This window comes from Lathyrus oleraceus, chromosome 1 (assembly GCF_024323335.1).
Source record: "Lathyrus oleraceus cultivar Zhongwan6 chromosome 1, CAAS_Psat_ZW6_1.0, whole genome shotgun sequence".
NCBI lineage: Eukaryota > Viridiplantae > Streptophyta > Magnoliopsida > Fabales > Fabaceae > Lathyrus > Lathyrus oleraceus.
In genome coordinates, this window is record NC_066579.1 from 117401376 (window position 1) to 117415589 (window position 14214).

At 32.9% G+C, this 14214-nt stretch overlaps 2 protein-coding genes across 8 annotated transcripts; both read left to right on the plus strand.

Annotated features, from left to right (window-relative positions):
- Positions 1 to 583: 583 nt before the first annotated feature.
- Positions 584 to 4970, plus strand: LOC127120814 (amino acid transporter AVT6B). Of its 6 annotated transcripts, none has more exons than XM_051051394.1 (7): positions 584 to 730; positions 1348 to 1835; positions 2197 to 2349; positions 2533 to 2736; positions 3606 to 4074; positions 4166 to 4292; positions 4402 to 4970. In XM_051051394.1, the coding sequence occupies exons 2-7, from the start codon at positions 1412 to 1414 to the stop codon at positions 4414 to 4416; spliced, it is 1392 nt and encodes a 463-aa protein (XP_050907351.1). In that variant the 5' UTR covers positions 584 to 730; positions 1348 to 1411; the 3' UTR covers positions 4417 to 4970. The 6 variants fall into 6 exon arrangements, with proteins under 6 accessions (XP_050907351.1, XP_050907357.1, XP_050907343.1 ...); XM_051051400.1 differs by lacking the exon at positions 584 to 730 and adding an exon at positions 917 to 1056; XM_051051386.1 differs by lacking the exon at positions 584 to 730 and adding an exon at positions 1039 to 1150.
- Positions 4971 to 7413: 2443 nt separating this feature from the next.
- On the plus strand, positions 7414 to 12508 carry LOC127120850 (protein trichome birefringence-like 13). 2 transcript variants are annotated; one of them, XM_051051427.1, is made up of 6 exons: positions 7414 to 8033; positions 9212 to 9395; positions 10568 to 10708; positions 11125 to 11245; positions 11767 to 11901; positions 12065 to 12508. In XM_051051427.1, exons 1-6 carry the CDS (start codon positions 7628 to 7630, stop codon positions 12326 to 12328), a joined length of 1251 nt encoding a protein of 416 aa, XP_050907384.1. In that variant the 5' UTR covers positions 7414 to 7627; the 3' UTR covers positions 12329 to 12508. The 2 variants fall into 2 exon arrangements, with proteins under 2 accessions (XP_050907384.1, XP_050907392.1); XM_051051435.1 differs by having other exon boundaries at positions 7885 to 8033; positions 9204 to 9395.
- Positions 12509 to 14214: the final 1706 nt, after the last annotated feature.

Here is a 14214-nt window from a genome sequence, read left to right on the forward strand (position 1 = left end):
TCTGACAAATGAGATCCAAATCAGAAACTGCAAAAACCAAGTCAAAAAATCAATGATAACAAGATTTAACTATGAATCCATTCAGGTTCTTCCACCACACGAAAAAGTCAACTTCACTCCGACTCAACTCCATGTAGGTTCTTCCACCACATGAAAGAGTCAACTTCACTCCGACTCAACTCAACGCCCTTTAAAACCTCTTCCAACTCTAACAACTGCTTTATGCCAACACTAGATACCACCTCCAAATTATTATAAAGATGATTCTTGAGTAAAATTTGGAATTGTCTGAATATGTTGATTGCTTTTAAATGCCTAACTAATATTCATGTTAATTTATAAAGATGATCTCAAGACTGAATTATTATATTATATCATTATAATTTGTCGAGGTGAACATTGGTGACTTCTGAGCTTAGTTACAAGTAAGAATTTTTTTTTGTTAAAGTAAATTAATGACTGAAATTTACTATCATTTAAAATAAATGAGAAGTTGATTATTAGCTAAGTTTATTTTAGATTTAATTGCTTAGAAATGGTAATTTATTTACACCATAAAATTTGAAAAGACCAATTTAAATATATCAATTTTCTCATAAATAAACTACTCTATTTCCTAATATCAATTTTTAACATTAATCTTACACCAAACTTATTCAATTTCAAGTACAAAAATGGTAACACACTCATTCTTGATACCCCTAATCTCGAACTGTTTCGCGCCAAACAGGTTTCTTCATTACCCACAAATTCCATTGAAATTACTCCAATTATTATGATTATGATTATGATTACGATGTTTTCCATTGTTAATTGCGTTTATTGTGTTTGTATTTTAATGTAGAATCTAGTCACAACTTGATAGTGACCTAAGTTGAATATTTGAATCTTATGATTTTTTTATGATATTGTGTTACTTGAATCTTTGATGATGAATATTATATTATTAACCCAATTTTTTATTCTTTGATTTGTAATTTAAGTTACATCAATTTCAATCAATACTGTTTATACGTGTATTTCAACCTCTCTATGATTGACTTTACAAAGAAAAATGTAAGTGTATGTAATTCTTACAAAAAAATAAATAAAGAGATTTGAAATAATATCCATAATCAATATTCACCACTCAATTTTTGGTTGTACTTTTGTAAGGTTTCTTTTAAATTAACCAAAATTTATTTGGATTTGTAGGATATAGTGCTGTTTTTGATAGTTAGATTTGGGTTTTGAATTATGATTCAATGTAGTTTTTGGGTTTGTTAAACCTTTATTAGGTGTCATGCTTTGAGTTTAGTTTTTTTTCTTTGAAATTGAGAAATGAAATGAATGTGTTGTTCTTGACAGTTTGAAGAAGCTGATTTGAAATTTTGGGAGAGAGGGAGAGAAGATTTAGATTTGAAAGCTGAAAATGACGATTGGAACACTTGCATCTGAGAAAAAGAAAGCTACGAAGAATAAGGAAGTTGTTGATGAGAACGCGCCTTTGGTACCGAACTCTCAGGAAACCGAGGGCGAGTTACATGAGTTTAATGGAGCTTCATTTTCTGGTGCTGTTTTCAATTTGTCAACCACGGTTATCGGTGCTGGAATCATGGGCTTGCCTGCTTGTGTTAAGAAATTGGGAATGGTGCCGGGTCTTATTGCGATAATCCTAACAGCATTGTTGACGGAGAAGTCGATTGAGTTCATTATCAGGTTTTCAAGAGCTGGGAATTTTCCTGCATATGGAAGTCTTATGGGGGATGCCTTTGGGAAATATGGAAAAGCTTTTCTGGAGATATGCGTTGTTGTTAATAACATGGGTATTTTGATTGTTTACATGATTATTATCGGTAAAGACAATACTCTTAAACGTCTAGTATTTCAAAATTTACTTCGCTGCTATCGTCAATTTGGTTTTAGTGTATGTTTGGACCTATGTAGCACCAACGCTTCATGTTGAAAGTGTGTTTTGTGTCTGACATGTGTCTTATGTTTGTGTCCGTGCTTCATAGGTTTGGATGGGTGTGAAATCACGATGATACTATGATTTTGTTAAAGCTACCGATTGTAATTATTTCCAAAATCGTGGTGGCCTATCTTGATTTCATTAAATTTACCGTCAATTCAAACATCTACTATTACCGACGAATCTGTTTAGAGAAGAACTGAAGATCGCATAATTCAGTTTTTTTGTTTTGTTCATATTTGTAGGTGATGTGATTTCTGGAACAACTTCAAGTGGAATTCACCATTCTGGTATCCTTGAAGGATGGTTTGGTGTCCATTGGTGGACTGGGCGGACATTTATTCTTGTTTTTGCAACACTTTTTGTGTTTGCACCTTTGGTTAGTTTTAAGCGAATTGGTAAGTGATTGTACTTTTCTTGTTTTACCAATTGATGTGAAAATCAGAAACATGTATTAGTTGTATCACTTATTAAATTATAAATTACTGCACATAAATCATCGCTCAAGTAAAAATGTGTCCATCTATTAAATCAAGCTCTGTTGCTAAGTTGTTTGGTTTCTGTTCCTGTGGTTGTTGCAGATTCATTGAGATTCACATCTGCATTATCAGTTGGATTAGCTGTTGTTTTCCTTATCATTGCTGTGGGGATCTCAATTATCAAGATTATTAGTGGAGGCATTGGGATGCCCAGACTCTTCCCGGTCATTACTGATGCAGCTTCGGTTTTTGATTTATTCACTGTAGTTCCCGTGCTGGTGACCGCTTACATCTGTCACTACAATGGTATGCAAAAATCTCGGACCTCTGTTTGGAACTCGTTATCTTGTTTTTGCGTTTTTATGCAGAATAGACTTATGTAACTCTAAGTTGGTTATTGATTTGCCCATAGAAGGCTAAGGTCTTTTAATTATACCTTCCATATGCATCCACATTTCATGTCTAACTAGTTTGAAAAGAAACCGTGCATGTCAATTTTTTATGAGCTAAAAAACTTGAAACTCAAGTTATGTCGATTTATATCTGGCTGTGCACTCTAAAATTTATTCACCGAAAACCCAATCATTTACGTGACACTTCAGTCCATGTTAACAACATGATGTGTTAAGATTCGCACGTTGGATGAGATCTGGTCTGAAAATTGTTCAGAAGTGGTTGATAGGACTCCTCACTTTACAAGCTAGTTGTGTAGGGGTTGAGTTAGGCCTAGAGTTATCTTTGAGGGTGTGCAAGATGGGATACTGAAAATGGCCCAAATTTTGACACGGTTAAACCATAATTAAATAAGGTCTCGTAAAATATTTGTCACAATTGAACCTTGGCAAAATAGGGACTCTATTTGTTTTTGCCACATTTAAATTGTGGCTAACCTACACAGGGTCTCCGAAAATTTAAAAATTTAAGACGGCCCTGGTTAGTCCTAACCCAAAATTTCTAAAATCATTAGCGTATACTTATCTGAGACTAGGCTTGGTTGCTTGAATTTGCATATAAATTTTAAGCGTATTCACTATTGCTAATAAATGCTGTCAACTAGTGCAAGAGTTTCAGTTATGCGAGAGCAATCCATGATTGCAGTTATCTATCTAGATCTACATGTTCATTTCGTAGATATATAATCTGGTGGTTGTTTTGTGTGCACTCTTTATTTGCAGTTCACAGCATAGATAATGAACTGGAAGATCCCTCATGGATGCAGGGGGTTGTGCGCACTTCCCTTACTCTATGCTCTTCAGTGTACTCACTCACAAGCTTCTTTGGATTCCTCCTATTTGGTGACAATACTCTCGACGACGTGCTTGCCAATTTCGATACTGATCTCGGAATTCCTTTCGGTTCGGCGCTCAATGACGCTGTTCGTTTTAGCTATGCTGCGCATCTTGTGCTTGTATTTCCTGTAGTTTTCTATGCACTAAGGGTCAACATAGATGGTCTGATATTTTCCTCATCAAGAAGGCCTTTGGTTGTTGATAACTTCAGATTTGCATCGATTACTATTTTCCTTGTTGGCATTATCTTCATAGGAGCAAACTTCATACCTAGCATTTGGGATATTTTCCAGTTCACTGGAGCAACTGCCGCAGTTTGTGTAGCATTCATATTTCCAGCTGCAATCACTCTGAGGTGAGTTTGGTCACTGAATTCATTTAGTTCTGTAATGAATTTTACTTTGTAGTATGATTACTATATCATTAAGCATTTTCTTTTCCGACAGGGATCGATACAACATAGCCACTAAAACCGACAAAATACTATCTGTTTTTATGATAGTTCTGGCAGTCTTGTCAAATGCTGTTGCTATATACAGCGATGCTTATGCTTTGATCAACAAGAACAAAAATGTGAGTGATTTTTTGATTTGATTGCTCACAGTATAGGTATTTATTTCCATACTTTCGGATGAAAGTGACATAATTTGCGATGGTTGTATAAAATTATTGTTTTTTTTAGGGTCTGATGGATTGAGTGTTATATAAACAAAGCTACTACGTGTACAAATATTCTTCAAAAGTGTGTGGAGGTATGCAACTTGTTCAACCTTGTTTGTATTAGAGAACTGTCAACATGTCTCTACAGCTTCCGACAACGTATTTGTTGTCAAAATATCATTTCACTTGTAAGATGGTCTTTGCCGATGAAACTGTGGAGGTTCTGTTGAATGTGCCTCAATTTCCCTGGCTTGATCTCTCTCATAAATGTAAGTGAGACGTTGTATGCATTACTATTGGATAAAGGACCTTAGGGGCGTCCTGTTGCTTCTGAAAGAATGCTTAAGTTCAAGCATTTTTTAGCAAGACAAACACAAATTTAGTTATGGATTTGAAAATGGGATAGTATTGCACGATTCTTAGGTAATCATATATTTTTAGATTAAGTGTTTCATTGAATATATTAGCATCTTGCAAATTTATTCAAGTCAACTATTTCATTGAACACATGTAAAATGTAAATGTTGTTTTGATATGTTATTATTGACAATGTTTGTTTAAAATTTCTAAATGAGTTCTGAGTTGTGTGTATGAGATGTGATATGCACAGTTTACATTTAAATACTGGAACTTCCGTAAGGTTTACAGAAAAATGAATATGAAAATTTCCGATAAAATATAACAATCTCGCAACATTTATAAGGAGTTTTCCAAAAAAAAAAAAAACGTTCATTGGAAATTTTGTGAGTTTATGTTGGATCCAACAAAGTTGAAAGTGGAGGGTTGAAAATTAAGGTGTAAATATTGAAATAAGGGGACATACGATAACAAAGTGCAAAGTGCGCATAGGTTCAAAATCACGACATCCACTGTTTATTTTTAAAATAAGGAAATAATCTTTCCATTTTATGGCTACGTCTCACGTCTCTGAAAATCCAAAAATATTTCGTATGTGTAAGGAGATGCGTCTTAGGATATACTTAAAATCACATCAGCCTTTGTAATTTATAATAGGCATTCCATTTTGAACAAAATTGATTTGGAGATGTATCTTCGGAGGTGTATCCGAAGATGCATATCTCTAACACCCTTTGTATTCATTTATGGTGTTTTTATTCAATAATCTATTTTATTTAATGATTCAGTGATGTTTCCGAAGATGCATCTCTGAAAATGTCAAATGGAAAATTGAATAAAGCATCATCTTGCATGTTTTTTGTTCCTCCCGATCAAAATAGATTTCTCCTTCGAAACTCTTAAAATGATTTTTTGCATTCTCAATCAACTTTTAAACACCTAAACACCATAATTGTATTTTATCACATCAAATGGAGCAAAAGAAATAGAAATTTAAAGTAAAGTTCATTCATTTCACCCCCCATTCATTGCATTAATGTGTTTTTAAGTTGAAAAATCGAACTTTGAGTCTAGAGATACATATCCGGACAAAATTTGATGGGTTTCGGAGATGCTTCTCCTAATTTGCCTGATACTTTGAGTTTTGAATATGTTTTTCCAGTTATGATCGTTGTTAGATATGATGCACCTGAATATGTTTCTCAAAGCTACTGTGAGGAAAGATGTTAAATCAGGCGGAGTGAAGAATGATGTTAAATCAGATGATGTTAAATTGAGTGTTAGACCGGTTATTCACTCTATGCAAAAGCCTAAAAATACATAAATAAAATATCATATAATCGAGACCAATAAAGTAGCAAGACCGTCAAAATAAAATACAGACCATAGTACTACTACTATATACTAAGACACTATTGTGCATGTTTGACTACCTCACCTCTACCTCCTATACCTCCTCTGCCTCGTCTACCTCCCCGACCACCAATCTCCCCCGCCCCCTGCAGACTCTTCTCCCGCCGAATGGATGTGTGTTGAGCAACCCTCTCGTGCCTTCTATCAACCATTATGCATGTAAGTTAAAGTAAGGTTGACCATTAGTGCCGACAAACAACACAAGCAAGAAAATCAAACAAAAAAAATACTGCAGAAAAATTCGGAGATGCATCTCCGGAACCTAGAAAACTAAAACGCTAAAATTTTTCGAAGATGCATCTTTGAAATTTCCTGCAACTCAGAAGTTGCATCAATGGTGTTAATGTACTCCATGCAATGTCAAAAAAAACTTCTTTTGATCATCATTTTCAGCCAACAAACATCTAATACAATATGTTTAAACTATCTTAAATGCTATTTCTACTCATTTCTAACTCTAATCATTGATTTCTACTCATTTACATAAAAACTCAAAAGTTTATCGAAAATTCAAAAAATTTACAAGAAATTGATGTTTCAGATGTTGTTTTCGATGTTAGAGATGATGACTGAAGTTCCTTTAAGTCTTGAAGATTGAGTTTTGAGTTGGTGCAGAGAAAATTTTGAGAGAGTGTTGAAGAAGTGTTTTGAGAAAAAATAAGAAGTGAGGAAGGAGAAGGGTCTGACGCGATTTAACCTCCAAAATGCTATAGAGATGCATCTTCAGATTTTTTTAACGTTAATTGACATTTAGATGCGTTCAGAGATGCATCTCTAGAATCTAGAAGCATTTATGTAGTTTTGCATGGTGCGTAAGAAGCATATGTGATGCATTAAGAAATTGTCAAAATAAATCCATGACAAACTACAAGTCAGACTTAGATTTCAGTTTTTTTGACATACCAGATTTAGGTTTGACAAAACTGAACTCGACCCATCTTATTTCCACCCCTACTCGCCGTCTTGAGATCTAAATTGAATGGTATGTTTTTCGACACCAAGAACATAAAGACCGGGCTTGATTAATATAGTAAAATGTTGTTGGTTATCTTAAATCCCAATTAACTTGGCAAGATTTGAGCCATTGTGAAAATATTATATAATGTGAATTTGATTAGGTTAACATGAATACAAGATTTACCAAAATATAAATATAACATTTACAACACCACTAAAAGTGATATGAACCTGCATAAAAAGATAAAGTATGAGTTTTCGTTGATCGATTTAGTTTGCTTTCTAAAAAATCTGATACTCGAAGAGATCCAAAATATATCGATTTACAATTTTTATTTATATCAATTTAGATTCCATGATGGTTAGAAATATATACAACCTTACACTGCATTCATTTCAGCCGTCCGATACAATAATGATACGCAATTCATCTGTGGTGAATCACATTGTCTCACCGAACCTCACTCTAAACTGAACCTGCAAATTCACTTTCACAAACAAAAATCACTCACATTACTCACATGGCCACAACCACAAGAGAACCGAATCAACCAAAGAAAAAACTCCCGCTATTTCCCCTTATCTCTCTTCTCTCTTTCACTTCAATCTTCTTTCTTCTCTCCCAATTCAGAAACACTTCATCCTCCTCCTCTTCAATCAAAGCTTTCTCCTCAATTCACAATTTCCAAATCGACCACCGCCGCGGTTCATGCGATTACTCCGACGGAATATGGATCTACGACGAGTCCAGGGTTTCCAGATACGATAGCTCGTGTAAGGAGATTTTCAAGGGTTGGAATTGTGTTAGGGGGAATAAAGCTAATGGTGTGGAAGTTGCGAAATGGCGGTGGAAACCTAATGGATGTAGTGATCTTGATCAGTTTGATCCTCTTCGGTTTCTTCAGACTCATACACACACCAGCATTGGTGAGATTCTCGTGTTATCCCTCTCTGTTGAAATTTATATAGCACGGATACATGTGATTATATTCAATTGCTTTCATTTCTTTTTAAGATGAACACTTTAGTCCTCAAATTTACTAAGTTAGAAAATGGGAAAAAGAATAAGCAGATGTTTGGTTCAACTGATTTTGAGGGAATTGATTGTGGTTAAAAGTAGTTGAATGTAAAGGATTTATGTTTGAACAGTAAATTTCAATTTCAATGTAAAAATCAGTTGCAAGTAGAATTGACTCTGTAGAATGAATCAATTCTAGTTTAGAAGAACCAAATACCTCAAAATCATTCCAAAATCAATTCTATACCTCTAGAATTGTTTTTGGCTCTTCCTAAAGTTAAACCAAACTTACACTAAATTAGTTATTTTTAAAAGACTTTTACTAAATTGGGTTACATTACAAAATGATAAGTTCCAGTGGATGTTAAACCTGGAAAAGAGTAAACTTGACTGACATTATTCAATTTAAGGTAATAAATTGTTATTTTGCACATGGTTATCAAAATCACGATCTAAATCTTACAATCTTAAGATTTTACGATCCCACTCACACCCAATGATCTAGATCTTAGGTAGAATCGTGTGTTGTTGTCAAATTGTGAAAAAAAGGTAAACCAATGATTATGTGCGATTGGCCAATTCCGACCACAATCGGCCATTTTCCAGCCACCACCATTACAAACCGAGAGGGATGACAAGATACAAAGGCACAACAATTTCGGTTCGTCGGCGTCCATTTTCCCGCGAATACACTTGCCTACGAAAATATCTTGTAGAAATAATTCAAATATGTAGTATTATTTTCCATTTAAGTAGTATGTTACGATTTTTGTTACGATCTTATGTTTTGAGTTTGCGATCTTGGCTATCCCCTCTTGATCTTACAAACATAATTGAGTAGGATCATCCGATCTTAGTTGCGATCTTACCATCCCCTTTCGATCTTATGCAAAATCTCGATTTTGACAACCTTGATTTTACAAATATGTTGATATTGATATACTCTTCTTTTAATTTATCATCGGTGTTGGTGTGTCAGTATTGATTTTGTGCCGTGTGTTTGTATTTGTGCTTCATAGGTTGAAATTAAAATCAAAGTTGTGTGCTTTTTGGTATTCTTGATAATGGATGTGTTCCAGTAATGCAGGTTTTGTTGGGGATTCACTCAATAGGAACATGTTTGTGTCACTTTTCTGCACTCTTAGGAGTAGTATCTCTGATGGACAGGTTAAGAAGTGGAGACCTGCTGGTGCTGACCGTGGATTCACGTTTCTGACTTACAATCTCACTATTGCTTATCACCGTACTAATCTTCTTGCACGTTATGGTAGGTAAGCTAATCCGAGATTGCTTTCGGTTGTGCTAATTCACTTGTGGGATTTCTTTCCGTTGATGTTTGGTTTCAAATTGCTATTACATTGTGATTATGGATGTTGTGGAAATTGCTGATTAGTGGAGTCACAAATGTGAATCACAATAATTCTTGAGGGCCTCCTAAACCCTCACATTGCTGCAATAATCGTGGCTGCAAACAACAGTTTAAAATTATGTTGTATTCACGTAGCTCTTAGTTACTACTACCTCCGGAGGTCATTATTATAAGGAAAACAAAAAACTACTTTCACAATGCTTAAGAAATTCAGTTAAATGAAATTAGTTTTCTGAGCAGAACATAAGTCAAATTTACTAAATTGTCATTTTCGTTATTTAATGGAAAAACTCCCTCAACGACCCAGATTAAATGTTTTTGAATTAAATGAAGGGGGTAGTAGGAATAATAAAATTAAATAATTTAAAAGTAGTTAACTTTTTCTTATGATAGTAACCAAAATTTGAAGCATTCTCTTGCTTATAATAGTGAGTAGAGTATGTGATTGCAGAACTTTCATCAATTTTGTGATTTTCGTCCCGTATGTATATATGTATTGTGGACAATGCAGAGAATTTCTGATTCATGTGGTTGCAATTGTAAATATGATTCTCGAAGTCCTCCCAAACTTTATATTTCGGCTGCAATTTCGTTGCGAATAGTAATTTAAGACTGTTGTATGCATTATACTTTTAGTTACTATATGATTTCAGAACTTTCATCCATTTTATGAACTTTTTCTGCTATGTATATGATTTAGAGGGCTTCTTCTCTAGAGTGAGGAAGTCACTTTAGAGAGTAAAGTGAGTATTTTAGACCATTGATTAACAAATCAAAGGTGGATATTGTAAGTATATCATAACAAATCATGAGTTTGTTGAGATGACAATCCTTGATTTCTCACTTTACACTTTACTCACTTTATAGGAGCCAAATTCAATTTAAAGTTAGCAGCTGTATATGTAGGCTTTCTAGGCTTCTTTTCTAGTTGTTAGTTGTTACTATTTATGAAGATTTCATGGTTTGCATTCTCTTATGTTATGCACTACTATTATTGGACTATACAATGGTGGTGTTTGTTACACAATGTTAGCTTAGTTGTGGTTCTTTTTCCTCTGTTTGATTTGATTGCAGATGGTCGGCTAGTGAGAATGGTGGTGCCTTAGAAACTCTTGGATTCAAAGAGGGCTATAGAGTAGATGTTGATGTTCCAGATAGTACATGGGCACAAGCTGCAAATTTCCACGACATTCTAATTTTTAACACTGGGCACTGGTAGGTAATACTGGAGTGTTTGATTGGAATGTCTTCCTGTGTGTGTTTACATGAACATTTGAGTTTCCTTAAAGGCCTGTAGGCTAAATTTCGATCCCTATCTGGTTTCATTGATCCCGTTGATTGTTCTTATTTATTACAACCAAAGCAAATAATGTCTTTCATTGCTCTGCTTGCTTATTTTTTTCCTTTATTTGAGTTGAGCTGATGTTAGAGTTGTCATTCAACAATTTGAGAAAACTTTAGAAGTATGCTGATTTGGTTTAACTATACAGATAATATCTTTACTGCTTGCTTGTCATTTATATTAGTGTAATATAAGTTGATGTTTGTAGCTGTTTGTTGCAATATTTTGAGAAAATTTACGAGAATAACATTATTTGGTTTTTCTGATTCTGTTTGGGTCATATTAACAGGTGGTGGGCCCCTTCGAAATTCGACCCTGTGAATTCACCTATGCTTTTCTTCAAGAATGGTCAGCCAGTAATCCCCCCATTACGTCCAGATGAAGGCCTGGATATGGTTTTAGAGCACATGGTAATGTCTTTTCTTTCTATTCCTCTTAAAAGGAACTACTTGGAACTTATAAATTGTTACCACCAGTTCTAAAGGTAACCTGAGAGTTGATAGATTAACAATTACCTAGGTATCATGCTGATTGACCTGATAGTTTTTGCATCTACTGAATTTTGCACATTTGGTTCCATTATAAACTTTTTCCTTGCAATGTATGAAAATAATAATCATCACACACCAGGGGTGTAAATTAAATATGAGATTGCTTGGAACATCAGTATTCTGAAACTGTTCAGATAAAATCATTACTCTAAATATGAGATTACGAAAATTAAATATGAGATTGCTTGGAGCATCAGTACTCTAAATATGAGGCAGCAATTTTTCTCTCTTCAACTGACCATGATTATTTAATGATTCTCCCAAAACATAAATTTGATGCATCCAATGCTGGCTATGAAATTACATATATAGTCAAGTATTTATGTGATTGGTCATTGATCTGCTTTCTGCGTATTTTAATATAAGGAATTTCTTTACAGAAATCATATGTGGAGGAAAAAGCACGACCAGGTGCAGTCAAATTTTTTCGTACTCAATCGCCCAGGCATTTTGAAGGAGGAGACTGGGATCAAGGTGGTTCCTGTCAAAGAGATCGACCTTTATCGGCAGAACAGGTGAGTCTAATTTGCTATTAATCTTTTTCTCAAGTATTTCTCTGACTAGAACCGTTATCTATGACCGACAAACGCAATTCTTCTTGTAAATGTGACTGTTCTATAGTTTTTTTGTTGCTAAATTGTTGAACAAGCTAACCATAGAATTTGATTGCCTCTTTAGGTAGAAGAACTTTTCTCTGTGAAGAATAACGGGACAAATGTGGAGGTTCGGTTGGTGAATGAACACCTCAATAAGGCTCTTAAGGGATCGAGTTTTGTTATTTTGAACATCACTTACTTGAGTGAGTTAAGGGCTGATGCTCACCCTGCTTCTGCTGGTGGAAAAAAGCATGATGATTGCATGCACTGGTGTTTACCTGGAATTACAGATACATGGAATGACTTGTTTGTAGAGCATCTAAATAGTATCGAACATAGGAGTTGATAAAGTGGTTTGGTTACTTGTGCTAAATAGAGATAACAAAAGCACTGTCTAAGTGCATCTTGCAGAGCATATTGGTTGCATGCAAAATTCACGTGTCTGCATAGGGTTTTCTTGAGATTTTACCCGAGGTGTAACAAAAGTTTAGAGATAGTTCAATTCTATTGAATTTATATTGGACCAGTTTGTTTGAATTTTTTTTTTTTTAAATGATTTTTATAGGATTTTTATAGTGTAACATAATTTTATGTAAAAAAATTTATAAAAGTTTTAAATAAAAATTTGTTTTGAATAGTTATTTTTAAAATGTTTTGAATATTGTGGTCTCTTTTTCAATTTTGCTTATGAATCCTCTTCATTTATGAATGTGATAGTTTGACTATGGTGCCATGTCAATAAGTCTTTTTTTTAAAAAAATCATTATTTTATTTAAAATATATATTTTTTTTATATTTATTAATTTATGTAAGGTTATTAAATTCTAGAAATAAAAAGAAAACCCTTTTCATTTACATCTCCCGGTTTACTTTCATGTCTCTTTAAGAATCCTAATCCCCTTTTGTTCATCTAAAATTTGTTTATCATCTTCACTAATTCATAAATCATCCCGTATCCTAGAAATATAATCAAAGTTGACCGAAAAAGGAGGAGTTTTATCTAAGACTCATATTCATCCAATACCGTATTGATAGACTCTGCAAAGATGGTCTCAGATTGCGATTATTCTCGTTTTCTCTAAAAGATAAGGTGATGTTATGGTTCCGGTCGCTACTAGCTAAATCAATTACAACTTCGGAACAACTTGTTACCAAGTTCCGGCCCAGGTACTTTCCTCTATTAAGATTGATGAAAATGAGGAGAGATATAGTTTTATAATCTGTTTAAAAAAATTTATCCATAATTAAATTTTTGCTGATTCATTTCATTTTAACATCAAAATTGATGTAAATTGATTTTAAATTATAATTTTCAGTCAATAACTTTCAATATAAACGTGGCCTTAATAATTATATTTAAAATAAACTATTAATAGATGTTTCATTATTTTTTTTCACATGTAAATTGATTTAAATTATAATTTTCAGTCAATAACTTTCAATATAAACGTGGCCTTAATAATTACAGTTAAAATAAACTATTAATAGATGTTTCATTGTTTTTTTTCACGGATAATAGCCAAACTTAATCCGGATGATGCAACAATTTTGTCCCTATAGATAGTTTAGGGTTAATTATTTATTTGTGAAAAAAATATTAAAAGAATATAATTTTAATTAATTTTAGAAATTTGTTTCAGCTTTTAGTAATGATTTAATAAAAAATATTTTTAAATATAGCTTTTATTATGTTAAATGTTTAATAATAAGAATTTAATTGAAATGTACATATGATATAAAAAGATTTTATACCGTCAATTAATTATAAATGTGTTATGAAAAATTTGACGTTTATTTTAATCATTTATAAAATAATTTAAATAGTATAAAATTTTTTACATTGATAATAATTAATTTCTAATAATAAATATCTAGATTACTAAATCAAAATTATTTTTTAATTTATAGCAATTGAATTTCATAATATTTTCTACTTTCTATAAATATTTTTTTATGCAAATCAGTTTTAAAAATATATATAATTAAAATAACTTTTTTAAACCGGAAGCGACGATGTCTCTATAATTTTTGATTTGTTTTGTCGTTAAACTTTTAAATAAAACAAGTTTAATTAAATAATTTTTAATTTATTTATTTTCACCTTAATAATTTGCTAATTGAGTGTATTATAAATTTTGAATGATCTAATAATTAGATTAATGTTAACTTGTGCTCCATGGCCCTATGTTAAAAATTCCACAAATAGAAAATCCGTATAAAAAAAATAATAAA

Bases quoted from the DNA above. Each gene is read 5' to 3' on its own strand.
- LOC127120814 (XM_051051394.1), top strand. From the start codon at position 1,412: ATGACGATTGGAACACTTGCATCTGAGAAAAAGAAAGCTACGAAGAAT. The intron at 1,836-2,196 runs GTAAAGACAATA...TCATATTTGTAG, and splicing joins TGTTTACATGATTATTATCG to GTGATGTGATTTCTGGAACA. The intron at 4,075-4,165 runs GTGAGTTTGGTC...CTTTTCCGACAG, and splicing joins CCAGCTGCAATCACTCTGAG to GGATCGATACAACATAGCCA.
- LOC127120850 (XM_051051427.1), top strand. From the start codon at position 7,628: ATGGCCACAACCACAAGAGAACCGAATCAACCAAAGAAAAAACTCCCG. The intron at 9,396-10,567 runs GTAAGCTAATCC...ATTTGATTGCAG, and splicing joins CTTCTTGCACGTTATGGTAG to ATGGTCGGCTAGTGAGAATG. The intron at 11,902-12,064 runs GTGAGTCTAATT...TTGCCTCTTTAG, and splicing joins GACCTTTATCGGCAGAACAG to GTAGAAGAACTTTTCTCTGT.